The 27,710-nt window shown below is 43.6% G+C and overlaps 1 protein-coding gene across 1 annotated transcript in view; it reads right to left on the reverse strand.

Moving 5' to 3' along the window:
- The window catches only part of GPC3 (glypican 3), a 440,745-nt gene that overhangs the window by 119,614 nt on the left and 293,421 nt on the right, over positions 1–27,710 (reverse strand). The window contains exon 5 of the mRNA XM_038586609.1: positions 23,504–23,629. Within this exon, the coding sequence (XP_038442537.1) occupies positions 23,504–23,629 (126 nt within the window). The remainder of the gene's footprint in view (positions 1–23,503; positions 23,630–27,710) is intronic.

Here is a 27,710-nt window from a genome sequence, read left to right on the forward strand (position 1 = left end):
CCTAGGGCATGACCTTGGAGACCCGAGATCGAGTCCCACATCAGGCTCCCTGCATGGAGCCTACTTCTCCCTCTGCCTGTGTCTCTCCCTCTCTCTCTCTCTCTGTGTGTCTCTCATGAACAAATAAATAAAATATTTTTTTAAAAAAGAGCATATCAGTGAGGCTGTGATTATGAATGCACATTTTTATGAGCAGCTTCTCTCAAAAGGAGGTAAGTAGGTTATTCAAGGTCTTCCTCGCCTTCCCTGTAGGTTGCCTAGAGCCCTTTCCTGAAAGCAACCGAGGGCCTCCTCGAACCACCCTGATGCATCCTGACCTGTGGCCCTTGTGTATAATGGTGTTGTGGGGAGTGGCCACAAGTTGCTTGTGCTCCTCTTATGTACATTTCATTCGCCAGCCCATAAAATCTGTAAGATCTTTGAAGGCAGAGGCTTGGTTAGTTCTCTTTTGTACTACCCAGTACTTACAATAACAAGAGCTGTCAGTATTGAGTGTTTCTCTGTACCAGATACCGTTTAAAGCACTAAGGAGGGGATCCCTGGGTGGCGCAGCGGTTTGGCGCCTGCCTTTGGCCCAGGGCGCGATCCTGGAGACCCGGGATCGAATCCCACATCGGGCTCCGGTGCATGGAGCCTGCTTCTCCCTCTGCCTGTGTCTCTGCCTCTCTCTCTCTCTCTGTGACTATCATGAATAAATAAATAAAATCTTTAAAAAAAAAAATAAAGCACTAAGGAAAAAAACAAAAACAAAAACCACCATACAGCATCTCATTGACTCCTCCGAACCTCCCAATGAGATAGGCACTATTATTATCAGCCACTTTTTTAACAGATGAGGAAATAAGCACAGAGAATTCAAGTCACTTGCCCAAAATCACACAGCTAGTTGATAGCAAAGCTGGGGTTAGAAATCTTGTGAGTCTATTTCTAGCTACCTGTGTTCTTTTTTTTTAAGATTTTATTTTTGTCGGGGATCCCTGGGTGGCGCAGCGGTTTAGCGCCTGCCTTTGGCCCAGGGCGCGATCCTGGAGACCCGGGATCGAATCCCACGTCGGGCTCCTGGTGCATGGAGCCTGCTTCTCCCTCTGCCTATGTCTGCCTCTCTCTCTCTCTGTGACTATCATAAATAAATAAAAATTAAAAAAAAAAAGATTTTATTTTTGTCATCTCTACACACCACCTGGGGCTCAAACTCACAACCCAGAGATCAAGAGTCACATGTTCCATCCACTGAACCAGTGAGGTGCCCCTAGCTGCCTCTGTTCTGAACTGCTACGCTGCTATTGCTTCCTTAAGAAATCGTCCATGCCGTCTAGGTATTTGCCAGTTCCTCACCACACTGCTCCACTATGTGAGGTGACTCATAAGGTCCCTGTAGTGGTCACCAAACTCAGCACAGCACACCCAATGGCAGTTCTCACCTACTCAGCAGATTCCTGGGCTTGCCCTCTGAAACCTCCAGGTGAGAGTCCTGTGTGTGGAGTTTCTTCTCCCAAACACAGATCCAACAGTACTGCTATTAGGTGAAATATTTGCATTCTTGGGAGATATGGTACTAGGGTCAGAGGAATCAATAATCCACCGCGACCACAACCACCACGCCATTAGACAAGCACCAAAGGCGATTTGAAATCTCTAAGGACAATAGGAGAGAGAATGAACACAGGAGAATGTTGTGTCTAATGCCTTTCTGCCTTGTCACCTTGGCTATAGCAATGTGGCAGATGTGATGTGCCCCCCAGGGAATTTTATGTAACATGCATGCTCTGGGCTTCAAGCCCAGAGGGACTCGGTTAGGGGTGTCTCTGTAGCTTTTGCATTAATTAATTCAGCTCTCTCTATGCCACTGACATGTATGGTGCATGAGAGGCTCTGAATGAGGACAAGCCATCACAGCACGACCCTCATCCACAGACTGGCCAGAGCATCAGGAACGTGGACACTGCTGGCCATGGAGGATATTAATGATGAGTTATCTACTTAGCGACAGTCACCTCTAATTAGATTAATTGTCCTCTCTCAGGAATTCTGCTTCTTTCCTAAAGCTTTGACATGGTTCTGGCAATAAACACTGGCCAGTGGAGGAGAGAAAATGAATAGAGAGAAATTCCTATCTCTGGAATCTCAAGTTTTCTTAACTGGACATGTGATGTGTGACCTAAGAAGCGGCATCTTTAAGTATTATGTGCAGTGTCTTTGCCTTTGCCCATCCACTTTGGTGTCTGCTTAGCACAAAAATGAATGCCATAATGCCAAGAAACCCCTATTTGTGAAGTGAAAAGGGGGACATGCTTCTGTTCAGGCAGATTGGTCAAGGATGGGGGAGGAGGGGGGTACCGGTGCAAAAGCCATAAAGAGAAAAGGAACCTAATTAAAACAGGACATCTGGGCATGCTTGTCTTGGGACAGTTGAAGCAAAGAGAGCACTTGTAGAAGAGGAATAGAGTCAAACAAGCGTAAAATGGGCAATCTTTTCTTCCCATTTCTGTGCTGGCCAACGCAGTAATGGTGTAGTGGAAAGAAATCAATGAATTCAAATGTAGAAATTGCTGGAAACGGAAGCACCCTTAAGAGATCATCTTGTCCAATCCACTCGGTAGGAGAAGAAACTGAGACCCAGAGAGGGGCTTATCTAACAGCACGAGTTGGAGCTGTTAGTATCACAATCCCCCCCTTTTAGAAGAAATTCCATTCTTTAAAAGGTCCCTTAAATGCACACTGCTGATTTCAAACATTGCTAGCATGGATACAAGGTAGGGGGCTGCTAGAGAGTTCACTTTCCTTCTTCCGTTGGGCATTAGAATGATGGCAAGTGTTTGAGAGTAAGTCTTAGAAGGGCTAACGCCCCCCTCACCCCCAAATATGTGATTTTACAAAAGTTTAATTTGCTGCCAGGTTATACGGAGAGCTGCAAGTCAGTTAGTTACAGAGCTCACATTCTCAGAGCGCCATCTTATGGAAATGCTGCAGTATTGCATGGAGCCCCTGATTTATCAGCTAGTTTCTTTGAAAAGTGCTCCAGCCACAGTAATCACTGTGGAAAAAATGGGATAATTGAAAGAGTATAAATAGCTTTAAAAACAAACTAGAACACAGGGTAGAAAAACCGTCTTGTTAAGAGGCCTAGAAAAAATGTTCTTCTTTCTATCCAAGAGGCAGTTTCAATGTTCATAAATGAACAGAAAAATAAAGCAAAGGTGAAAATAGTTGAGTCTGGTAAATGCATTTAATAAAGATAGCAAAAATTTGCTTATTTATTTATACGCATGTTTAAAGGAAAATGTTTTCCGTATTTTGTCAGCACAACAGTACCACCTGAAAGCAAATTTCAACCAGGAGAGTGCCAGAAACATATATCCCACCATACTCCAAGAAGCCCCTCTGTTCCCAAACAACGGCCTTTCAGAAGCTAATTACCAATACATTTCAACAGACAGGAAGTAAAAGCTAGAGAAAAAACTAGAGAGATGGAAATCCATTTCTATCTCATTTAGTGGGCATTAGCTATACAACGGAATATTTGTATTAGAATCTGTTTTTTTACCTAGTTTCAGAGCGCCCTGTGAGGTGGGGGGGGATAAAAGATCGGTCTTGGAATATACTCAAGAAGTCATTTAAACCTAAAGAAGCCAAGAATATTTTCCAGATGGCTAGGAAAGCGTGAGAAGTTGAAAATCACCCGCCACAGGGAGAAGAGTCTGGCTGTGGGGAGCAGCCCCCCACAGAGAAGGGAATGTAGAGAGCAAAGGCGGATGGATGCTGGCATCCCCTGAACGTTTGTCTAAGGAAGCAAACTCTGCAGAGGAACCTGGAGGTAAGGAGAGAGAAAAGTCAATAAGGAAGCCAAAGTGAGATCAACGGCCAGGCAGAGCCCAGGGTGTGGGAAGGCTTGGTGAGAAGTGCCTTCTGGGCTTTGCGCCCGACCACTGGCAGTTTGGATGCCAGGCCAGGGCGGGAGGTACTGGCTAAGGGTTCTCCTGTTGGGGTGGGGGTGTCCTTGAGGTAGGACATATCAAGAAGGAGAGGACTTTGACCCAGATTCACTCTTACAAAACCAGAATGAAATATGTAATTCAGAAGCCCAGGAACCGGAGGTGGGGCTGGAACAGAACACCATGTACAGTAGAGATTTATTATTCAATCACCCCAAACTCATTTATCAACTCCTTCTGGACCAGAGAACTAGCCCAGAAAACCAGATGTTTTCTTGTCCCGTGGGAGTCAAGCCAAAAGGAAATGATCTTTACCTGTTTTTCAGTTAGTCGTTTTTTTTTAGGTTAGATTTTAACTCATGGGAATGAATATCAGAGTTGGAAAAAACCCTCGAATCATTTAGTCCCATGCCCTTCTTTTACAGATGGGCAGACTGGGGCCCAGAAGAGGCCAAGCATCACTGCTGGTGTGACCTACACGGAACCTGGAACTCTTCCCCAAACAGAAGAGCCAAGGGAGGAGTTGGAGGACAGATCACATACATCAATAACACATGCCCACATTGCAGCAAAGCAAGTGAAGTTCAGAATAGTGATCAGTAAGTAGTTTTAGGAGATGAAATTCAGCTTAGTGTACGCAATTTCCCAAGACAACAAATACATGACACCCTTTAGAAGAGCGGAGCCATGCCGTGGAAAAAGGCACCAGCCTTGTAGTCAAGACACAGGTTCACAAGCTGGTTTCCACCATGTACTGTGTGCCTTTTGACAAATAATGAAACCCCACTGGGCTTGAGTTTCCTCATCTGTAAAATGGGGATGATACCCCGTGCCTTGTTTTGAGCATAGACAGCCTGAATGCTGGTAACTTGGGATAACATAGGCCATGTGCTTTTAAAACAGTGCCCAGCACCTCGAGCTGTCAGCAGCTATTATCACGTAAGAGCACAGATGTGCAGTTGGGTGTGTCATAAATGTAATTCAGAACGGATTTCTGGAGGGACGATGAAGACACTTGTAATGAGTAGTCAGAGGAAGCTTCAAATCCACTCACCCCCATGCTGAAGAGACCTGGCAGAATAGCACCCAAATCTCCCCTTCATATTGTGATTCAGCATGACAGGTGTGCAGCTAAGTGTGTGGCCCTGGCTAAAGGGAGCCCTTGGGCAGAGATGTCCTCTCATGAAGCTACTAGGGGACAGGGCCTCTGGGGGGAGGGTGGAGGAGACAGACAGACAGGATTTCAAATGGTTCAAAATGAATTGTCATCTGCTGATGACATTTCCCGAGGCTCAGGGAGGTGAGCAACTTGGGATGTCAAAAGCTTGATCCACTCACCTGTCTCCAACCCCCCTCCACCCCCTCCATTTCACATCCCTCCTCTCTGTGATCCCAAATTGTCTGCTCTACTTGGCTGAGGTGTCACAAGTCATAAATTAGATGGCTCCTAAAAACACCCACATGCTTTTCCAGATCGCTCTCTCTCTCTTGAGAACACTGCTTCGTCTGTCTCAGGTCCCCACAGGGCCCATGATAAACATCCACTCTTCAGTGCAGCGCTTGGCAAAATGAAGACTAGGACCCTCAAAGTCAAGCTACATTCACCCTTCACTAGCTGGTTTGAGGCCAGGCATGTCTGAGTTAGGGGAAAAGGTAAACTTCTCTTCTTTCCTCGTGTGGTGCCACGAGCAAATGTAGTAACAGAGGAAAGCCTCCTCGGGTGGCTTTGGATGCCCCACTGAACTTTATTCAATGACCCACCAAAGATTCTGATGGGGGACACACTGTGTTCACATGAGTAGGTACTACCGATACACCTGACAGGAAAGCTCGCCATTCCTGTCTCTGTCACACTGTCAGGTCCTCTTGTCTGAGCCATACTTGTGTGTACGGGCCTCAAAGCCTTCCATGTACAGGATCAGACCTACCAGGTTTCTGAGCCAGTGGTGACACAGGCAGGAAGGGGATCACTTCATTGACTGGCCCATCATTAGTCTTGCTCCTCAAAACCACTCTTTCTTGTTTGGGGAGCAAACCTCAGATGTTCCATCATGACTTCCTCTTGTCAGCTAGGTTTCCCTGGGCTGTGCAACCCCAACTCTGTCCTGCTTTCCTTGTTTGTGTTCATCTCTGAGTCTGTCTTCTGCTTCACCCTGTGCCTGGTATATAGTAGGCAGTCAATAAATGTCTGTTGAACTGAACTGAGACTGAATGCCTCACCCAAAGCTCAGCTTGTATGATGGAGACTCTAACCTACTCTGCCCAGCTCTTGTCAGCTGCTTCCCCTCAGGGGCCTCCCCCAACCCCCAAATCTGCAGCCACTGCCTGAGAATCTTGCCTTACACTGGACTTGTCTGAACCTGGCCAGGAAAACCGGCCACTGTGTCCCACCCCCTAGATGGCACCATTTGGAAACCAGTGCCTACCTGGAGAAAGGCAGGGTTCCTTCCCTATGCCCCAGAGAATATCATTATTCAGGTGGTGGGTCACTTCCCACCTGGGCCAGCCAGACAGGTGAGTTCCCATAGCCCAAGTGCCACTTCTTCTGGCCTCTGTCCCACCCCCAATGACCAGTCAGTGGATGCCCACAACAGGCCCATCCATCACACACACCTGCTAGCAATATCAATTCTCCTAAGAGTATAAACTTTAGCCCACCTCTGAGTCTGAATTAATGCAATTTTACTGCTGTGAAAACACATCTTCTGACATACCTGTGATGTTATTTACTATGGTCAGGGGTACCTGAGTGTCTAAGCTGGTTAAGCATCTGCCTTTGGCTCAGGTCATGGTCTTGGGGTCCTGGGATCGAGTCCTGAGTTGGGCTCCCTGCTCAGCAGGGAGTCTGCTTCTCTCTCTGCCCCTGTCCCTACTCATGCTCTCTCTCTTTCTCCTCTCTCTCCAATACATAAATTATTTAAAAATCTTTAAAATATATTTACTATGGTCAAAGCAATCAATGACTTTGAAAGAGTTTCTGGGGCACCTGGCTGGCTTGGTCAGTAGAACATGAGACTCTTGATCTCGGGTTTGAACCCCATTCTGGGTGTAGAGATTACTTTTATTTTTTTGAAGATTTTATTTATTCATTTGAGACAGGGAAAGAGAGAAAGCGAGCCAGAACAAGCAGGGGTGGGGAGGTTAGAGGGACAGGGAGAAGCAGACTCCTTGCTGAGCAGGGAACCCGACATGGGACTCCATCCCAGCACTCTGGGATCATGACCCGAGCTAAAGGCAGCCACTTAACTGACTGAGCCACTCAGGTGTCCCTAGAGACACTTTAAAAAAAAGTTTCAAATGTGACAAAGATTCTAGGTTCTCAGTTCTAGGGGTCAGAGAAAGGATTTGCCATCTTCCATCAGTAACAGAATGCAAGTGCTGTCTACTTGACACTTCCCTATTAAGCATCTATGTAGTCCCGCGCTCAGCCACGGAATCCTGGTAGTTGGAGGTCCCGAATTTTCCAACGTTCTGGCCCACTAATCTCTAATCTGAACTTCTTGGACCTGATCCTGCTTTTGGCTTTGGCAAACCTAGTCCTCAGAAAATGAAATATTTGACTAGTGACTGTGTTGGATTCCCCAGCAAATCTGTGCCCGAGAGTATGCAGCTCTACCTACACACACTCCAACCTCCATGATGACACCCAGGGTGCTGGCGGAGGGTGCTGCTGGGAGGCCGCAGGAACCCGCAAGAATAAGGTGATTCTGTGTCAGACTTGCCCAAGGACACTGAAAAGCCTTGTCTGCAGAGAGTGGAATGGCTATGTCTGCCATATTCTTCCCTTAAAAAGCATTCCCAGAGCCCCCGAATCCAGGCTGCAGGCAGAGCCCTGAGGTGGCAGGAGAAAGCAAAGTCCACAGTATGCTTGGTGGAAGCCAGTGGTGTTGGTGGACATGGGCAGAGAAACCAGACCAGAACCACCTAGCACAGGGAAAGGGGCCTACTGTTTGCCAGTGTCTGACTATCAGAACAGCTGTGCCCTCGGCAGATCCGAGCTGGGCACTGCTGCTCTCTGGTTGCCAGCGATAAAATAAAACCAAACAATCACAGAGGAAGGGAAAGGTAAACCAAAGTGTAAACCACCCCCACTCTGTCTGCCCCCACAGCTGCAGGTTCCCCCAGCTCCTCGACTATTTGCACCTGCTCCCCTGCTGGAACAAGTGGCCCATTGTGTGAGGCTGTGTGTGTAGAGGTGCCAAGCAAACAAGAGGTGACTCTTCTGACCATAAAGTAGATGGCATTCCAGGAAAACTTTACTAAGCCAAATAAAAGTGACTGTAAAGCACTTGGTGAAATATAAAATTGCTACATAAATACTTAATAAAAGCTCACAGCAATGCACACAAGGACAACTAGGTCAAAACTCAGCCTAGCTCTCTAGCCCGGAGTGTCTCAGAGAGAGTGAAGATGGTCTCCCTCCTGCTGGTTTGCTTAGCCACTTTGTATTCCTCTGTTCTTACCTGCCCTTCAGCCCTGGGCACTTCTCTAGATATAGCTCTCCCCTTGCTGATATATCTCTGTGGTTAGAGGGCTTCTAATTTCAATTCCAGGTGGTTGTGTCAAATATCATTTGGAGCAACAGACACTGAATTCCATTTCTTTTGCCTCAGAAGCCCCTTTGGGGTTATGTGGTGCTATGGGGGAGACATTTTCTTTAAGGTTTAATTTTATGAATTTCACCTCAAACTCTCCAATATCAGAAACTCAGAACAACTCTGACAACATCTCAAACAGCCAATCCACCTGCTCCCCTGCAGCCCCACAGATACCTGGAGGAGTCAAAGGAAGAGTTCATTGCCATCCTAAGGAGAGTGATTATACCCTGAGGGTCCCTTTGAAGCATTTTCACTTTGGTCTGTTTGGGAAGCCATCAGGGAAAGAACTGGAAAGTCCCAGGCATGGAGGCAGCTTTATGGCATTCCTCCTCCTTTCGGACTCCCTTCCCCCTCAAATATCCTTGTCATAGGATCTTATGGCCTCTTAGAGCTGGAAAGAACTTCCAAGGTCATTTTGTCCAACTCCTTCATTTTATAAATAAAAGAAAAAGCTGAAGGGCAGTGACTTGTCCAAAGTTGTGCACCAGTTCATGGTAGACCTAGGACCCAGGCTGGACATCCAGCCTAGGGCTAAGAGGGTCTTTTCTTACACGGGCTCCAGAACTTCATAGGGGATACTTATGCAACATATATAAGCTTAGATGCCTAAGACAGCTAATTAGGCATAAAACTATTAATGTATGATCATGAAAATGTAACCAGGCAATGACTCTATAATAGGTGCCATTTGTGTAGAGGAGATTGAGTGGAGGGCTAGCCTTGGAGGCAGGTGATGGTCATCAGCTTTCTCCCAGGGGATGCCACCTTACAGCCTTGAGTGGATCTGAAAGCAGAGAAGCCCAGTAAAAGGCAGGAATGGTACTCCTACATTAGCTGGCTTGGACCAGGGAAAGACCAAGAAAAGGACAGGATTTAGCAGCACAAGCCAGGGAAAAGCTGGACAGAACACCCATTCCAGGTAGACTAGAGGGAAAAGCAAGCCTAGGTGAGGATTTCCAGTGAAAGCAGAAAGAAGGTAGGATGCTTTGGTCCCAAGAAGGAGAGAGGCCAAGCACTGGATAGGCAAGGCAGTGTCATGGACAGAGAGGCACACACTACCTGAGTCTGGATCTCATCTCTCTAGTGCTGTAGCTTTGGGTTAGTTACTTAACCTCATCAGTAATCATAATGTCTAGCTCAAAAGGCTACTGTGAGATAACTCAGTTCATGCATACAAGGTGTGTAGCCCAGTGCCTGGCACATGGGAAGCACCATAGACATTCTAGCTATTATTATTAACCACCTCTACTGTTTCAGTCCTCCTTTGAATTTTTGCTACAGCCTTAGATAGGACTGGGGACGGGCATGTGATCAACATGTTTCAGGGAGGAAATTGTAAGAGAAGTTCAAAAGTGAAGGCAGAAAAACCAACAGAATGGGTGAGCTGTGGTTCCCCCAGCCCACCTTTATCCCTCCAAAGGAAACCCACTGAGTGCATGCTTAGTGGCTGCTAGAAGCACAGGGGCCAGTAGATGACCAACTGTCTCGCTTTGTGTAGGACAGAGGACTCCGAACCTTCTGTACCCCAAAGGAGAAGTCTCGTGCAAACTGGGACAAGTTGATCCCTGTAGAGGCCACGGGGTGTTTGCTCTTTGGGACTACTATTTGTTACAGCTGGAGTGCAGAGCACTGCTGCTAGATGTCATCTCCTGGTATTTGGAAAAGCCGGGGTACTCAGAAGCCATATGTAGTGATTTTTAAAAAGACTTTATTATTTTAGAGTGAGGGAGAGAGAAAGAGAGAGAGCACATACAGAGAGAGGAGCAGGGGGAGAATCTCAAGCAGATTCTGTGCCAAGAGTGAAGCCCAATGTGGGGCTTGATCTAACGACTCTGAGATCATGACCTGAGCTGAAATCAAGAGTCAGATGCTTAGCTAACTGAGCCACCTGGGTGCTTCATGTGTGGTGATTTTTAATGGGACTTTCCTCATATCTATGGGGGAGGAGGAAGCCCTTCTTAAATAAATGGATTTTACCAGGGGAACGTTAGCCAATTTGAGGATGATGGTCTTTAGCAGGACCTTCACCCTGTAATAGGGTCATTATCACTGATTATTTGTTTGCTTTGATTCTCTGAAGCAGGCTATCTTTCTCCAAGTCCTATTCCCAGTGCTATTATTACATGTGTTTGAAAGTAATAAGACTACATTTATTTTAAAATGGTCTGTCACTTAGACTTCATTAATTTAAACATATGCTACCAATCCCTCAAAGTGTTTCTTTATGCAGGGCCAACCAGTTTCTTCAGCACCATGGACTGACTTGTTTACAAATATAATCTGTGGATGGGTGGATTTGCTTAAAGAAAAAAATTAAAAAGTAATATTTCTGGCAAGATGCATAGAGAGACACCCAGGAATCTGCTGAAGCATTTGTAAAGAGAGCCCAGTAGTGCTGTGTTCATTAGCCAAAACTCTGTTCCATTTATTCAGGGCAGAACTTCCCTCCATATCTGGTCTACTTTTCTACATCAATACCTAGTAAATGCAGGGCACTTCATAATTTTCAAAGATATTTCAAATGCATTTTTGTACTGGAGGCTCATAGCAACCTTGTGGAGAGGTTGTAAGGAGGAGGCATTAATTTCACCATTTCACAGGAGAAGACAAAACACAAGAGTTGAAGCAACCCACCCACCCACCGACTTGCATGGTGATCCCACGGGGAAGCCAGATCTGGTACTCAGGTTTGGTTAGCCCCAAGTATGTTCTTCGGTTCAGCCACTGAATTCAATAAACATGTTTGGAGAGGTTACTGTATGGCAGGGCCAACTAAGCATGAAGATATGCAGGTAGAAGGAGCTGGCAGAAAATGGCAGACGTATGAAAGCTCCAAAAACGGGGTAACTGGGGCCATGCTAGAGGAGCACCCAGGTGCTGAGGGGTCCTGAACCCAGACTTGGGCATGAGGCAGGAGGATCCAGCCTCTTCAGGAGAGATGCCATTGAGTTAAGGATAAGTAGGAGTAAGCCAGTTCAACAGCCCTTTTTCTGGCCCCTTCTAGAATGGTCCTTGCCTTAGTCCTATCTAGTAGTATTTGGAGATTAAGTTTTCAACCTGAGTTCTTGTGTAGCACAACCCCTCTAACATGTCCCTCCAATCCAAAGCTGGTATACCCCAACCTTGGGTGAGGGCAGCTTAGTCTGTCTCCTGTTGAACAGAGATTCATCCCAGCTCTGGGCCCAAAGCTATGCAAATGAGTGGCTCAAACCAGGCCAGAGTTCATGGTTTGGGTGGTTTTTAAGACCATCTGATATGGGGATCACTAAAATATGATAGGGCAAAGAGTAGGAAGCCCTTGTGACACCGGAGCCACCAATTAAAAGGTTTCCTTCACGGGGGAAATGAAATTTCACTATAAAGGCGACAAACCCAAGGATCAAAGCCACACTCACATAAAAGAATGAAATTCATTGGCTTGAGAAATTGGGAAATCGCAATTGATTTTAATGATCTCTCTCCTTTTCTGCTAAGGTTAAGCCAAGGGTGACAGAAAAGACATTAGAGCCTTGGGCAACTTGAACTGACCTGCAACTAGACCCGTCCTGGTTTCTAATGTAAGTCATTGAGGAAGATTCCCTGTGTTGATCACGATTAAGAAATCCTAGGAGAAGCTCTTTAAGCCATATTTGCTATAAAACACAATGTGAAGGGAGGAAAGCCAGCCCAGCACATATCCTTAGATGAAATACGTTTCACTTGATCCCCAGTGGACTAGAATGCCCACCAAGTAGGACCAAAGATGGAGTTTGTTTTGTTTTGTTTTTGCAGAAAGGAGAGGAAATAAGTTAAAAACGAGAGGGAATGGATAAAGCTGTCTTCCTGAAGAATTAAGAAATGGGTCATTGAAGAGAGTGAAAATCAGGCCTAGCTCCATCTATCTTCCAGTGAAGAATTGCAAGGGCCTTTTTATAGGCTTCTTTTATTGAACAACAGAAATAGTGGCTACCTGTTTCTTAAGGGCCTACTGTGTTCAGGCACCATACTTGCTATCTCTTTGAATCCTCTCAATAATCTGCTAAGGTAGAAATGATCAACTCTATTGTACAGATGGGGAACAGTGACTCAGGGAAGAGAAAGAGCTGGTGCATGCTACAACAGAAATCAAACCCAGGCTTGCTGATTCCAAAGTTATGCACTTATACACGACTACGTCGGGTCTTATGATTGCCATGCAATGTTGAAATTTGCCTCTGTGTGCTTTTTGCTAACCTCCAATGGTTTGGCTGTATGTCTATCAGTAAAAGTCATTGGAAACTCAAATAATATTTTGCCTTTGCATAAGTATATGAGGAAAGGACAAAACATGGAGAGCTGAGCTTCTTTCAAAGAGGCCAATAGGAGCTCATATGCTGGGGGAAGAACTGAGGCCAGAGGTGGTAAAGAAGTAGCACCTGCTAGTCACTTTGTGGCCTGCAGGGGGGCAAGAATCACTACCACCACGACAGTCACAATGTTGAAGGAGCCAGAGGGGTCTAAGAGCAGGCCCATTGGTGGGAGGCTCCAAAGTGAGGCTTTCCTGACAGACCTTTCCCTGTTCTTCACACCACCAAGTCTCAAAAGTCTGTTTTCTTTGATACTTAGTGACTATCAGAAGTATGAACATGTTTGATCAGCTACCCCATTCAATAGTTTGCTTCCAAAAGACTTGTAGATATTTCCCCCAGATCCAGTTTACTTTTACAGGAAGAATGGCCTACATTTCTTCACCCTTGCTCTGGACATATACCTGGCCTACCCAACCAACTATAATGATGTGATAACATCAGCAAGGCTATCATTTATTCAGTGCCTGCATGCCAGAACAGATCTTTGCAACAATGCTGCAGAGTAAGTGTCATCCTCATCTTAAAATCTGCTACCAGAACTTGATGTCTAATGACTGGCCTAAAGCACACAGTGTCTGAACCAAGATTAAAATCTCCATCTGATGGAACAGGGGATATTATGCTAAGCGAAATAAGTCAATCAGAGAAAGACAATTATCATATGATTTCACTCATATGTGGAATTTAAGAAACAAAACAGAGGATCATAGAGGAAGGGAGGGAAAAATAAAGTAAGATGAAATCAGAGAGAAACAAACCATAAGAGACTCTTAACTCTAGGAAGCAAAGTGAGGCTCCCTGGAGGGGGAGGTTGTTGGGGGATGGGGTAACTGGGTGATGGGCATGAAGGAGGGCATGTGATAGAATGAGCACTGGGTGTTGTATGCAACTGATGAATTATTGAACTTTACCTCTGAAACTAATAATACACTGTATGTTAATTCATTGAATTTAAATTTAAAAAATAAATAACATCTCCATCTGTATCATTCTAAAGACTGCTCTCTTCCCAAGATGCACCAGTCACCTGCCTCATGTTTGCTAACCTCTCAGGGTCTTCTTATTATAATCCTCAGCCTGCACCACAGAAGCCAGCTCAACTGGCTGAGAACCAACAACTTGTAGACCACAATGCTCTATGCCCTCAAGGCTTTTCCCAAAGAAGGTGTAGAAGAATGTTTTGAGGACTGGTGGCACCCATATAATCAGTCTATGATCTCCCAGTGCACTTGCTTTGAGGGAAGCATAATATTTAAAGAGCATAAAAGCTCTAGTATGTTGATTTTTAAAGAAAAAACACTTGAAAGCATTTTTAAAAAGATTTTATCTATTCATTTGAGACAGAGAGCATAAGAATGGAAGAGGGTTAGAGGCAGAGGGAGAAGCAGACCCCCTGCCCCACTGAGCAGGGAGCCTGATGTGGGACTTGATCCCAGGACCCCGAGATCACAACCCAAGCCAAAGGCAGATGTCCAACTGACTGAGCCACCCAGGTGCCCCTAAGTTAAAATTTATTAAAAGCAGTTATAGTCCTTCATGGAGACATCTCCTAAGCCTTCTGGGCTGAAAGAGCTCTGGTGCATTGAGTCATGATCATAAGAGGAAAGAGGAGATAAGCTTTACCCACCATTAGAATCACATTTCAAAGGGAGGTTGTGAGGTGTTACTCATCTGTTAAGGATATGGATATTCGAAGACTGGCCTTGAAGGCTCCCAAATACCCTCCATATAATGAAATGATCCAATTTGGCACAGGAGGGGCTGGCATAAGTATGAATTGGACACAATCTGTTTATAGTAATAAGCCATGAGCCTTCAACAGGTGGTGACAGACATCAATATTGAGCCATGAAAACATCTCCTACTACTTCAGACATGGCAGTAGTAAAGTACAGCCTATCTCAAATGTGGCACACCATATTAAGCTGTCAGTCAGTGGGATAAGCTGGGTTTTTCTCACTCAATTCTGAAGGTAAAGCTACTGTATGCAACACCATAATCTTAAGGGATAAATGTCATGTACTGCCATAGAGTAGGTCCTGAAAAATACCTGTCAGTAAACACTACTTTTGAGATAAAGCTCTGATGAGAAAATATGCCAGTCTAAGCTCTTAGAGGGATTATTACATGGGGGTACACTCCAAACTTATCTGTCTCACCTTACCAGGATTAAAAAAATATCTTTAGCTGCCATATTTCCCACTATGCCAAATTAAGTCATTTTCTACAGGATCCATTTTTTTCCTCCCAAGCCTCTCCACGAACAATCTTGACTTACCTGAATTAAAGTAGAAGATATAAACTGCCAGACGAGCACGCAGTAGGTACCTTAGTCCCTTTATTCTAAGGGCACACACTTAGGCAAACATGGCAGTTCCCCAAGTCAGAAAGAGTCAAGTGTCATGTTCCTGCTTCCAGGAAAACTAAAGCAGCAATGAAATCCAAAAATGTCTCAGGGGGAACTAAGAACTGTAGTGCTAGGCATTGATAAGAGCAATATTCTCCCCTCTTGCCAGCTTTTTGCAAGCAGAGCTTCCTGTGGGTTAGGGGCCAAGTGAAGAAGTAACTGCAAAAAGAAAGAGCTGGGATGCTGAAGACATTACTTCAGCTTCCAACTCTCAAACCATCCTGACGGGCTGCTAAGAAGTGCCACTGAACCTTGGCTTCAGCGTGACCTTAGTCTGGCTTGTATCTACACAGACTAGGAATTGAATGACTTTAGGATCTGACTCAAGGCCTTTGAATATTATGTCTGCTATCCATTGTTGTTTACTTTCTTTCCTGTGCCCCTTTCCTCCTGGCTCTGTGTTCTGTCATATATACCCATCCCCACTGGTATTTCTGTTGGCTATCCCACATTTAAAGTTGTCTGGGGGTACCCGGCTGGCTCGGTTGGCAGAGTGTGTGACTCTGCATCTCAGGCTTGTGGGTTCAAGCCCCACAGTGGGTGTAGGGATGACTTAAAAAGAAAATCTTGTTCAAAAAATAAAATTCTGGGATCCCTGGGTGGCGCAGCGGTTTGGCGCCTGCCTTTGGCCCGGGGCGCAATCCTGGAGACCCAGGATAGAATCCCACGTCGGGCTCCCTGCATGGAGCCTGCTTCTCCCTCTGCCTGTGTCTCTGCCTCTCTGTCTCTCTCTCTGGGTGACTATCATGAATAAATAAATAAAATCTTTAAAAAAAATAAAATAAAATTCTATGTACACGGCCTCAAGCCATTTAGAGAAAAGCCAACAGAGGAACCTCAAAAACAAACAAGCAAAGCCCAAATAACATATAACCTATTTTAGTATGAGGGCATGGGAGCTATAGACAAGCAACTGCTGTATATCACTGGCCTGTTCGATGTGATTGCAGTGAGCTGTGCATGTGTTTTTGTGTGTCTGTCCATGTGTACACTGTGGCATATAGGTCTCATCTTCTCCTAATTCCTTCGCCATCAAACCAAAGGTTCTGAAGTTCTTCCCATTTTGTTCTGCACACCAGTGAAAGACTTGTTAGTGCTAGAAACTGGTCCCTCACTATCGAAGTTCTCAAAACATAGTGTTCTTAAAATAAGTGCATTATGAAAACAATCAACTATTCCCCCTCACCTTTCCTAGATTGTAGGGGCAAAATAAGTCATTTTCTTGCTCTCATTTTTGAGATTATTTTTTTTAAGTCATCTCTACACCCAGTGTGGGGCTCAAATCCACAACCCTGAGATTAGGAATCACATGCTCCACCAACTGGGCCACCCAAGCGCTCCTGTTGCTCTCATTTTTAAATTTCTATTGCATATGTCAGGAATTGGGTATCAAGTGATCTTGTGTTCACTTCCACTGGTTGATATACCATGGTCTATACCTCCAACCCAGCAGAAGAGAGAGAAAAATTGTCTCCTTCTCTCTCTTTTCTGCAATATCCGATAGGTCTTGAGACAAGAGCAAAACTTCTCAAGAACTAAGATCATTGCTTTGCATATTTCCTGCTTCTGACTTTCCAACTAAGCAGAGAAATTCTGAAGAGGCATTATGAACATTGGAAGACATGTGTGATTGGGAGGAAATAAAGGAGAATTCACGGTGGGAGGGATGTGTGGATATAATTTCTCAGGTGAAAGGGGAGGTACGATCACATAGGAGGGAGAGGAGTCACCTTCAGTTGAGTTTATTCTCTAGTGCCAGGAATCTCATGCACTCCACTCAGAGTCCCAGAGTCAGCCTGACAAAATACCAAATGGGTATTCTGATTCATAATGGGCAGAAGTGACTAAGTAGAGGGGTGCCTGGGTGGCTCAGCAGTTGAACATCTGCCTTTGGCTCAGGTTGTGATCCCACGGTCCTGGGATCGAGTCCTGCATTGGACTCCCCACAGGGAGCCTGCTTCTCCCTCTGCCTATATCTCTGCCTGTCACAAATAAATAAATAAAAATGTTTTTAAAGAAGCAGCAGCAGCAGGAGCAGCAGTGGTGGCGGCTAAGTAGAACTGCCAAGCAGCTAACAGCAGTATTCTGGAACTGACATCTAGATCCAGGCCCAACCAGCCTAGCAACATGACAAGGAGCAAGACCAGCCAGGACCGAGTAACAAAGGGAGCTAAAGCATTGTGCCACAAAGTACAAGCCCTTGTGTATACAGAACCAATAAGCTTCAAAGTCACCAGGGAAGCATCAAACCCTATGGGAGGTGTGCCGATTGTAAGAGGGGCTAGTTGGCCATACACATGGAGCCTAGAACAAAGACTCGGGAGAACTGCAAAAGGGTATAAGGAGCAGGAGACGTGAGGGAAAGGCTAGCCTTTAGGTTGTGGTCAAAGATGTTGGGGCTGGAAGGCCTGGAGGTTTGGCTGCCCTGTTCTTAAGGTTAAGGGGGAACCACACAGAATCCAGGGGTGGTAGGTGGGGCCTGACAGAGCAGTAGTTGCTCAGGGCTCAGGTGAACACGGGTAGAAATCTGATGAATGGATAAACAAAATGTGCTACATCTAGACAATGAAATATTATTTGGCCATAAAAAGGAGCGAAGTACTGATCCATGCTACAACTTGGATGAACCTTAAAAACATTATGCTAAAAATAAAACAAAACAAAAAAACAACAAAAAACCCCATTATGCTAAGTCAATGAGTCTATTTATATTGGACATCCAGCATAGGTAAATCTATAGAGACAGGAAGCAGATTCTCAGTTGCCAGAGGCTGGGGGAGGCAGGTAAGTAGGGAATGACTGCTGAGTACAAGATCTCTTTTTGGAGACATGTAAATGTCTTAAAACTAGGCAGGGGTGGTGATTATATAATACCACAAATGTGCAAAATGCCACCGAATTATATACCTTAGAATGGTTGATCTTCTGTTATGTGAATTTCACCTCAATAACACACACACGCTTGATATGGATAAGTAGAGCCTCTGCTTTTCTTCTTTGATGCCTCTGAAGGGAAGTCTCCCTGTACTTGTGGGGAAGGACACTGGCTGATTATTTCTCCTTTCTTCTCATTAAATTGTAAACTCCTCAGCCGGGTCAGGCACTGGATTCTACTTATCACTCTGCCCCACTGGGCCCGGTATATAAGAAGTGCTCAGTCTTTGTTGAATGAACCTGAATTATCAGATGCCAAATGTCAAGAAGAGATAGCACTTTTTTTCTAACTAGCAGTTTTTGCACATGTATAAATTTAATTTAAGTAGTTCCTGTTATGCTAACTTAAAGATAAACATGACTTGACAGTAAAATGGGGCTTAACTTCCAGATGGTATCAAACCATCCAGAAGAAGAATGAAAATTTTAGTCCGTGATCCATATGTTTGGCCTAACAGTCCTGAAAGGGGGGTATAAGGAGGGGGTATGGGGATGTATTCACTAAACTGCTCACTCTACATACAGGTATCTTCAGCACCAGTGCAGGCAAAACCTGTTTAGCTGTTGATAAGCCCAGTGTTAATTTACTCCATGAGATCCTTTATGTTTCTCTTGCTATCAGGAATGCCCTAATTGAAATTCTCTGTAGTTCCACAAAGGTAAAAGATGGAGGATCTTCCTTGCGCCTTTGGCAACTGTAGGAAATCTTTGCCTGTAGGATACATGGGAGCTCAGATGAAAGAGTATGCCTCACAGGAGCCAACTTCGTTAATTCTAAGATTTCTCAGCTAAATCCCGGAGGCAATGTTTATCTCAAGCCAAGATGGCCAGTAGGGTTGGGGTGGGGAGGTCAGAAGGACAAATGATAGGCTTATGTGGTACTCCCTCAGACTAGATCCATGAAAACATTCTCTTCATTCATATTTCAATTGATGGGTTTCCTAAGAGCTAACAATTGAATGGATGTGAAATACGACCATATTTAGAGAGGCAATGACTTGTCAAACTCTTGAAAAGTTGAGTGGTCTGTATGTACATTCATAGAGGGAGGGTATAAATGGCTCTGACAACCCAGCTATCATGGATATTGATCCATGTTTTCCTTAGCATCAATATTTTCCTTTTAATCAGGTATCTCCATTGACAAGTTTTGTTTCCTTTTGGGATCCTTGATTTTCTTAAGTTTTCTTGACTAAAAGTAAAATATTGGAAAAGAATACAAACCCAACCTATAAAGATAACAAGGTTACACCTGATTTGACAATATGAAGTGACAACTGTTACTTAAGACTGAATGAAATGAGGAATTCAATGAAAAGCTCTGGAAAGAGGTTTTACTATAGATGAGATGTGCAGTGTGAAGCTAATCTTTACAAATGGTACAAGTCGAGGGCACACATGCCCTCAGGCTACAGAACTGCATATTATTGAATGTATATTTCTGAGTAATTTTTTAAAAAATCTGGGTTGACACTATTCCCTAGGCCCATCATCACATTAGGTCAGTAATTTAAGTATAGGTTAATTATAACCTGAGGTTACTAACCAAGGAAGAGTTGCTTCCTGGATTACAGTACCCTTATACCATCTACAAATATGTTGTTTGTTTCCTTCCTTCCTTCCTTCCTTCCTTCCTTCCTTCCTTCCTTCCTTCCTTCCTTCCTTCCTTCTCTTTCTCCCTCCCTGGATAGCACATATCAACAATAAAAGCTGTTTTAAAACAATGGATTTTTCAGAAATAGAATTATGGGTTTGAAATAATAGCTCTTCTCTATACTATACCATTCATTTTATTTTATTATTTTGTTTGATACCCTGAGATCTTTAGAGCCAGCAAATTAAACAAAAAAAACTTCAGTTAGGGCAGCCCCAGTGGCTCAGTGGTTTAGTGCCATCTTCAGACCAGGGGTGATCCTGGAGACCTAGGATCGAGTCCCATGTCACGCTCCCTGCATGGAGCCTGCTTCTCCCTCTGCCTGTCTCTCTCTCTCTCTCTCTCTCTCTCCCTGCATGGAGCCTGCTTCTCCCTCTGCCTGTCTCTCTCTCTCTCTCTCTCTCTAATAAATAAGAAAGCTAAAAAAAAACCTTCAGTTAACAGAATTATTTTAATGGCATCAAAGTGCATTTGGCTAATTTTTCGACTCATTCAAATTTAGCAGGCTTTGGATTCCACCATTTGATAGGGGAGGACTATCTTGGTTCTTGGGCAACATACTTCATGATAGCATCCTGAGCGTGAAGTAGTTTATGTGAGCAAAATTCAATTAAAAAAAAAAATCTGGGCCGCCCGGGTGGCTTAGTGGTTTAGCATTTGCCTTCAGCCCAGGGCATGATCCTGAAGTCCTGGGATCAACTCCCACTTTGGGCTCCCTGCATGGAGCCTGCTTTTCTCCCTCTGCCTGTGTCTCTGCCTCTCTCTCTCTGTGTCTCTTATGAATAAATAAGTGAAATCTTTAAAAAAAATCCCACAAATCGGGCAGCCCGGGTGGCTCAGTGATTTAGCGCCGCCTTCGGCCCGGGGCGTGATCCTGGGGACCCAGGACTGAGTCCCGCGACGGGCTCCCTGCGTGGAGCCTGCTTCTCCCTCTGCCTGTGTCTCTGCCTACCTCTCTCTGTGTCTCTAATGAATAATAATAAAAAAAAACATTTAAAAAATCCTACAAATCAATCAGTCAATTCCACTAATTCAAAAAACATAGGCCTAGGAAGAAATTCTTTTGAATTAACTAAAACTGGATCATCTGATTTTGTTTTTCTTGAAGAACAATAGAAGGTATGTCCGGCAGGGTTATAACATTTACGTTTCACAATCATAACAATAAAGAAACCCATATTGGGATGCCTGGGTGGCTCAGCTATTGAGTGTCTGCCTTTGGCTCAGGGCATGGAACCTGCTTCTCCCTCTGCCTATGTCTCTGCTCTCTCTCTCTGTGTCTCTCATGAATAAATAAATAAATAAAATATTTTAAAAAAATGATAAAAAGAAAGAAACCCATATTAACACTTGATACACAGTAGATGCTCAAATATTTGTTAAATGAATAAATAAATGAATCAATACATTGGCAAATAAATACATTGCTAACTAACATCTCTTTAAGAACAGACCAGGGTTAGGAGATAGGCTGCTTAAAACAAATTAATATTCAGGAATTGTTCTTTTTTTTTTTTTTTTTTACCATATTAGCATCACAGTGGGTAAGTCACTGGGATGGTTTCTCATGAAGCTCATGCAAGAACCACATATTTGACCTGTGGGCATTTTCTTCTTTAAGGATTATATTGTTTATACCTGTTTTACAGCATCTGCTTTTTATAAAGCCAAATACCAACTGCTTTTCTCTGACAATTTTAAAAAAATCTCATAACAGGTTAAGTACATTTTCATGATTCTACTTAGAACCTGATGAGCTTTTAGGATAATAAATATATACTATTTCTCCAGAGTGGAGTGGATTCACGGGGCCATTAATCCCTGTAGCCTGATTCACATTTGCTGGAGAGAAGTCTATCTCCATGCAAGTTCAACGCCTCATCCCATTAGCACCTCGTTCTCTCTGTCCCAGGTCAGTAAAACAACTTAGTTGAGAAACAAGCTGTTTTCTGGCATGTGGTTTGCCTTGTGTGGGGAAAAGAAGGGGTCGAGGGTGAAGAAAGAGAAGAAGCATGAACTGGGGTTCCGGTATATGCCAGTCGGCTACAGATTTGATGTTTATGACCTCACTTAATAGTGGCAACAACCCAGTGAGATGCCTTTCCCTTACAAAAGAGGCCTTGGGACTTTCTACATTAAGGGACCCACCCAAGGCCCCACAGTATAAGTAGCAGAACTGGGATGCAAACCCAAGTTTACCTGGCTCCAAAGCCTTCCTCTGGTCTATTACATTACATTGCTAGTTCATTCCATTGGGCATCATGATTAATTATCCCATGCCGTGATGTTGGTTCCCACTAGACTGCAAGCTCCTCAAAGCAGGCAACTTGCCTGCTTCACCTGTCTTCACCCTCATATCCCTGGCACCTAGCATGGTGCCTAACCTATAGTATCTCAAAACATAAAAGTATGAATGAATGAATGAACCAGTAAGAAAAAAAAAAACCCACAGCCTGCCAAAGCTAGAAGGGTTCTAATCCAACCATCTTTCTTTTTTAAGTGGGGAAACCATGGCCCAGAGAGATTAAGTCACTTGCCCTAGGCAACTCATTAGGAAAAGGTTCAGAAATCAAGTTCAAGTATCTTCTATATTTTCCTCGACAAGACGCTACCACTTGGACAAATAGTTTCAGAAGCCTGTTCATCAACTCCCCATGGTTTCCTAAGCTTTCTACCCTCCTGATTTCAGTACTTAATCCCAAACTATGCCTTGTACATGTGAAGCAATGGAGATTAGGAGCGCCATCAGCCCACTAGAATGAAAGCTCTAGGGATGCCTAGGTGGCTCAGCAGTTGAGCATCTGCCTTTGGCTCAGGGGATCAAGTCCTGTATCAGGCTCCCTGGGAGGAGCCTGCTTCTCCCTCTGCCTGTGTCTCTGCCTCTCTCTGTGTGTCTCTTATGAATAAATAAATAAAATCTTTAAAGAAAGCTCTGGGAGGAGAGGAAATTTTGCCTGTTTCCTTCACTTCAACATGACCGGCACTTAGAAGGTGCTCGGTAAGTATTTGCTGAATGCGTGAATATATATTATTTCCTTTTCAGTGACGAGAAAATTCTTCACAGATGACAAATGTTAGTGCATATTATACTAATACTCAATGATCAACCATTTCAGCAACAGTGCTCAGTGAAATGGTATTCTTCTTTCCCTCCCCATTCTTCTTTCCTCTATCTTCATCTATCAAATAGGGGAAAATAATGGCATTTACTTCTGAGGATTGATGTAAGGATAAAAAGAGTTAATATAGGCAAGCCCTTAGCACGGTGCTTAATACGTAGTTAACTCTCACTAATTGATGACTATTAGTGTGTGTATATGATTTCTGCAAACCAATAAATAAATAAGGGTCCACATAACAGGGAGATGGAAGAAGCCAAAGACAAACAAAAGAGCTGTTTTATGCTCTACATCTTGTAAAATGTCCCTGAATACATATTTCTCAACATGCTTCTAACTTTGTAAATTCTATAAGGGCTATGGGTTATATAGGTAGCATCTGGCATGTCACAGATGCTCACATGTACGTTTCTTCTAGAGTTTTTCTTGTGAAATTAATGAAGGCAGAGAGAAGGTATGACTAACCTTGAGATGAACATACAATGAGTATTTCTTAGATACTGCTATAGTTAACATTCAAAAAAAGATTACCTCTCCACGAGTTCTTGTCCATTCCAGCAAAGAGTGTCGTTTTCGGCCACAGGGCTATGGCTGCAGACGTAGCCAGGCAAAGCACTGTAGAAACTGATGAAAGATTTCAACTTCTGAATTAGTTCCCTGAAAGAAAAGGAAAGCATCTGTGCATCAGAGGCAAGTAAACCCAGTATGAGAAAAGTTTAATTTCCTTATCAGCATGACAGAAAGGCTCTGCCAGGCTGATTAGAGCAATAAATGATTTTAAAAGACATTCTTGGCTACAAGGCCACAGTTTAGTTTAAAAAAAATCAATAAAATGATATTAGAAAAAAAAAAGTTGCTTGCCATATAAGGTGCTGCTCCTATCAGAAGGATGATTTAATTCCAACATTCATTTTCTTACACATTCAGCTTCCATTTGTTGTTCAGAATGCTGTTACCTACATTCTCAAAGGTGCTGATTACAAGGCACACTGGAGCACGACGTATCTTTTGGTTTCTGGGCGTAACTGAGTGCATTGATTGTAATTTACAATGCCATTACCCTAGAGATGGCCTCTTTCCATATAGGCTTGGGCTAATAGTTGCAGATCAGAATTACAGGGTGCTCAGAGCATTGTATGCTCTAGGAAATTCTCCTGACAATATAGTCAGAGAAACTCACATCTGCTAGAAGAGGAAGGTTTCATTGTTCTTTGTCTGTATATTGTGGTAACTATGGGGTGGGGGTGGAGGCAGGAGGGAGTGGATCCTAGTATATTTTATTATTTATTTGCTTTGGCTTTCATGCTACAATAAGACAAATGTGTGTGTGTGTGCATGAGAAAAAGAGAGAGACAGAGACAGAGAGAAGAGAGCAAGCAAATAAATACATGCAAAGATGTATAAACACACACACATAAATACCCAGCAAAATTTCTGGCCTATTATCTTGTTTCAGATGTACATGGATACACAAAATAAGACACCAGAGACCAGAGAAAAGTGGATATGCTCTTAAGGAAATATTAAAATATCTATATAATAGGTGTCCAATGGTAAACAAGTAAAAATAAAATACTCTTTATTTTTCTAAAGCAATGTTCCTGGTACGAAGGAAGTTAAAGTGTTCTTCATAACCAAGTCTATCTTAAGTCTCTACTAAGTTTTGGGAGACTCCGCCAGGAAATTTGCAGGCAGTGGAGTAATTATTCAATACTGTCTCCAGGCTAAGAATGGACTGGCCTGATATATAGGCCTCTGGAGGAGCCAGAGGCCTGAATCTCATTTGGACACTGGTGGGAGTCCTGAGCCCAGAAAAGCCTTCTGGGGGTTGTTTTCAGATCTGGTCAAAAGAGCAAGAGTGGTAGAAATTATTTTCTTGCATTTTTCCATTTTATTACCATAAAACGATTCATTTCAACTGATGATCTAGAAGGAGGAGAGCATTTACAATACTCAGCACATCTTCACAAAGGCTCGGGTCACAGTAAAGCCAGGGTGATGGACATAACAACTCAAGAAAGGTTACTAGGATTTATATAACTCCCGATACCCCAACAGTTGCTTCCTGCCATGCTCAGACCCCCTTCCAGCCTACTCCTGGTGGCTGAGCTTTGTCAACCTCCAAAGCAAAGAGGCTCAATACAGGGCTCTGAAAATAAAAGTCAACATTATAGTTTCTAACAGAAAAAAGATGGGTTCAATTAACGCTAATAGGAGAGATGCTCTGTTTTACAAGGTAATAATACAGTTCCCAAGAGTGGATACTGAAAGAGTAAAGGCTGAGGCTAAGTAATTCCCCCCACTCCATGAGGAAATAGAATATGGCCATTAGTCTATGGGAGACGACGGCCTGCTCTTTAATGAAAGAGTTTCCCTTAAGCCTCCTCCTACCTCCGAACTCTCTCTAAGGACAGCACATGGCAAGAAAAATTGAACTCATGGCAAAGCTTTCCAATTGGCTTCCCTAGAAGTTAAAAAAGCCAAAAAAAAAAAAAAAAACCCCACTCAGAACTTCTCCCAGCCCCTGAACCCTTGCAGTTTTCTTAGCTAATCATAAAGATCACTGGCAAGTTGGAGAAGATTCAGAGAGGGTCCATCTAAACATCAAGGGGATCAGAGGATAAGGGGCTGTTGCAAACACAAGACCTCCTACTTTTGCATGGAAGGATATTACTTAGTGGGGTCAAGATAAACGTCTACAAAACCCACAACGAATGCAAATAATGTGAGCATGGTCTGGGTCATCAAATTCTAGAACTCAGGGGAATCTCTTTGAAACTTGAGCAAGGTAACTTGGGGACAAAAGGCCATCGTATGTAATAGACTACTCATTCCTGCCACGGGATATACAGGATGGACCCCAGAAGAGACTATGCTTTTTGATTAATTATTTTGAATTCAGAACACAGTTTCATTCAGCAGCCATGCTATAATGATGATTGGATTCTCAAAACAGCCCCTGGAAACCTATTAGGAGTCGTAGGTAAGAGCACTGATTTTGGATTCTGACCCACCTAAGTGTCAAATGCTAGGTACTTCCCTCACTTACTTGGCGAGGAAACCTTAGGCAGATTCTATACTCATCTGGGCCTAGCTTTCTTGACTATAAAATGAAGCTAATGACAGGTTGCTATGATGATTGAGACAATGCATGTAAAGTGTTCAGCATAGTCCCTGGCACAAAGTAATCCCCTCATAACATTAATTGTTGCCAATATTACCATTATTATAAGCCAGTGGAATATGAGTATTTAATGAAATATATGATATTCCAGGGCAGCCCGGGTGGCTCAGTGGTTTGGCGCTGCTTTTGGCCCAGGGCATGATCCTGGAGTCCCAGGATCAAGTCCCATGTCAGGCTCCCTGCATGGAGCCTGCTTCTCCCTCTGCCTGTATCTCTGCCTCTCTCTCTCTCTCTCTCTCTCTCTGTCTCTCATGAATAAATAAATAAAATCTTTAAAAAAAAGAAACATATATGATATTCCAGATAGTATGCAATATAATTAAGATTCTTGTCAAGTTCCAGGTAACTATTTTCTACATACAAGATGGATAGATCCTTTATCTTTTGAGGTGTGTATTAATAAGCACAACTACGTTCTCTCCCCATGTATTTTTCCTGGTATTCTTTTTTTTTTTTTTTCAAAGACTAGCTAGCTACTGGGATGGGTAAACTCCTGGACTAAACTGGTAGAGCAGTTTGAATGGCTTTTTTAAAAAAGATTTTATTTATTTATTCATAGAGACACACAGAGAGAGAGAGAGAGAGAGGCAGAGAGAAGCAGGCTCCATGCAGAGAGCCTGACATGGGACTCGATCCAGGGTCTCCAGGATCACGCCCTGGGCTGCAGGCGGCGCTAAACCGCTGCGCCACCAGGGCTGCCCTGGTAGAGCAGTTTGAATGGCCTTTGCCTGGTAAGATGGTAGTGGCCTTCAAAGGGATTTGTGTGTAAGAATCAGATGTGGAAGGCCAAGATGAAGTCCAGTTAAACATCAGCTAGTCATCAGGGAAATGCAAATCAAAACTGGAGTGAGATACCACTTCATACCCAGTAGGATGACTATAATAAAAAAAAGACTGAAAAATGAAAAAGACAACAAGTGTTGCTGAAGATGTGGAGAAATTGGAACCCTCACATTGCTGGATGGGAATGCAAAATGGTACAGCTGCTGTGGAAAACTGCTCGATTTGGTGACTATATTCACAAAGTATAGAAGTTACCATATGACCCAGCAATTCTACTCCTAGGTATACATCCCATAGAATTATAAATGAGTACTCAAAGAAGTGCATTGTATATGCATGTTCAAAGCAATACTATTCACAAAAGCTAGAAGGTGGACTAAGACAGAAGTCCATCAGCTGATGAGTGGATAAACAAAAACACAGTCCATATAATGGAATATTATTTGGCCTTATATAGGAATAGAGTATTCACACATGTTGCAATATGGGTGAACCTTGAAAACATTATGCTAAGTGAAAGAAGCCAATCACAGAAGACCACATGTTATATGATTACATTTATGTGAAATGTCCAGAATAGGCAAATCTATATAAAGAGTAAAGAGATTAGTTGTTGCTTAGGGCTTGAAGGGGGGCAGAAAGGAGGGTTGAGGGGTGATAGTTAAAGGGCACTTTAACTTGAGGTGATGAAATGGGACTTCTTGAGGTGATGAAAATGTTCTGACATTGATTGTGGTGGCAGTTGCACAACTCTGTGCATACTAAAAACAG

Source organism: Canis lupus, chromosome X (assembly GCF_011100685.1).
Source record: "Canis lupus familiaris isolate Mischka breed German Shepherd chromosome X, alternate assembly UU_Cfam_GSD_1.0, whole genome shotgun sequence".
In the NCBI taxonomy this organism is placed as follows: domain Eukaryota; kingdom Metazoa; phylum Chordata; class Mammalia; order Carnivora; family Canidae; genus Canis; species Canis lupus.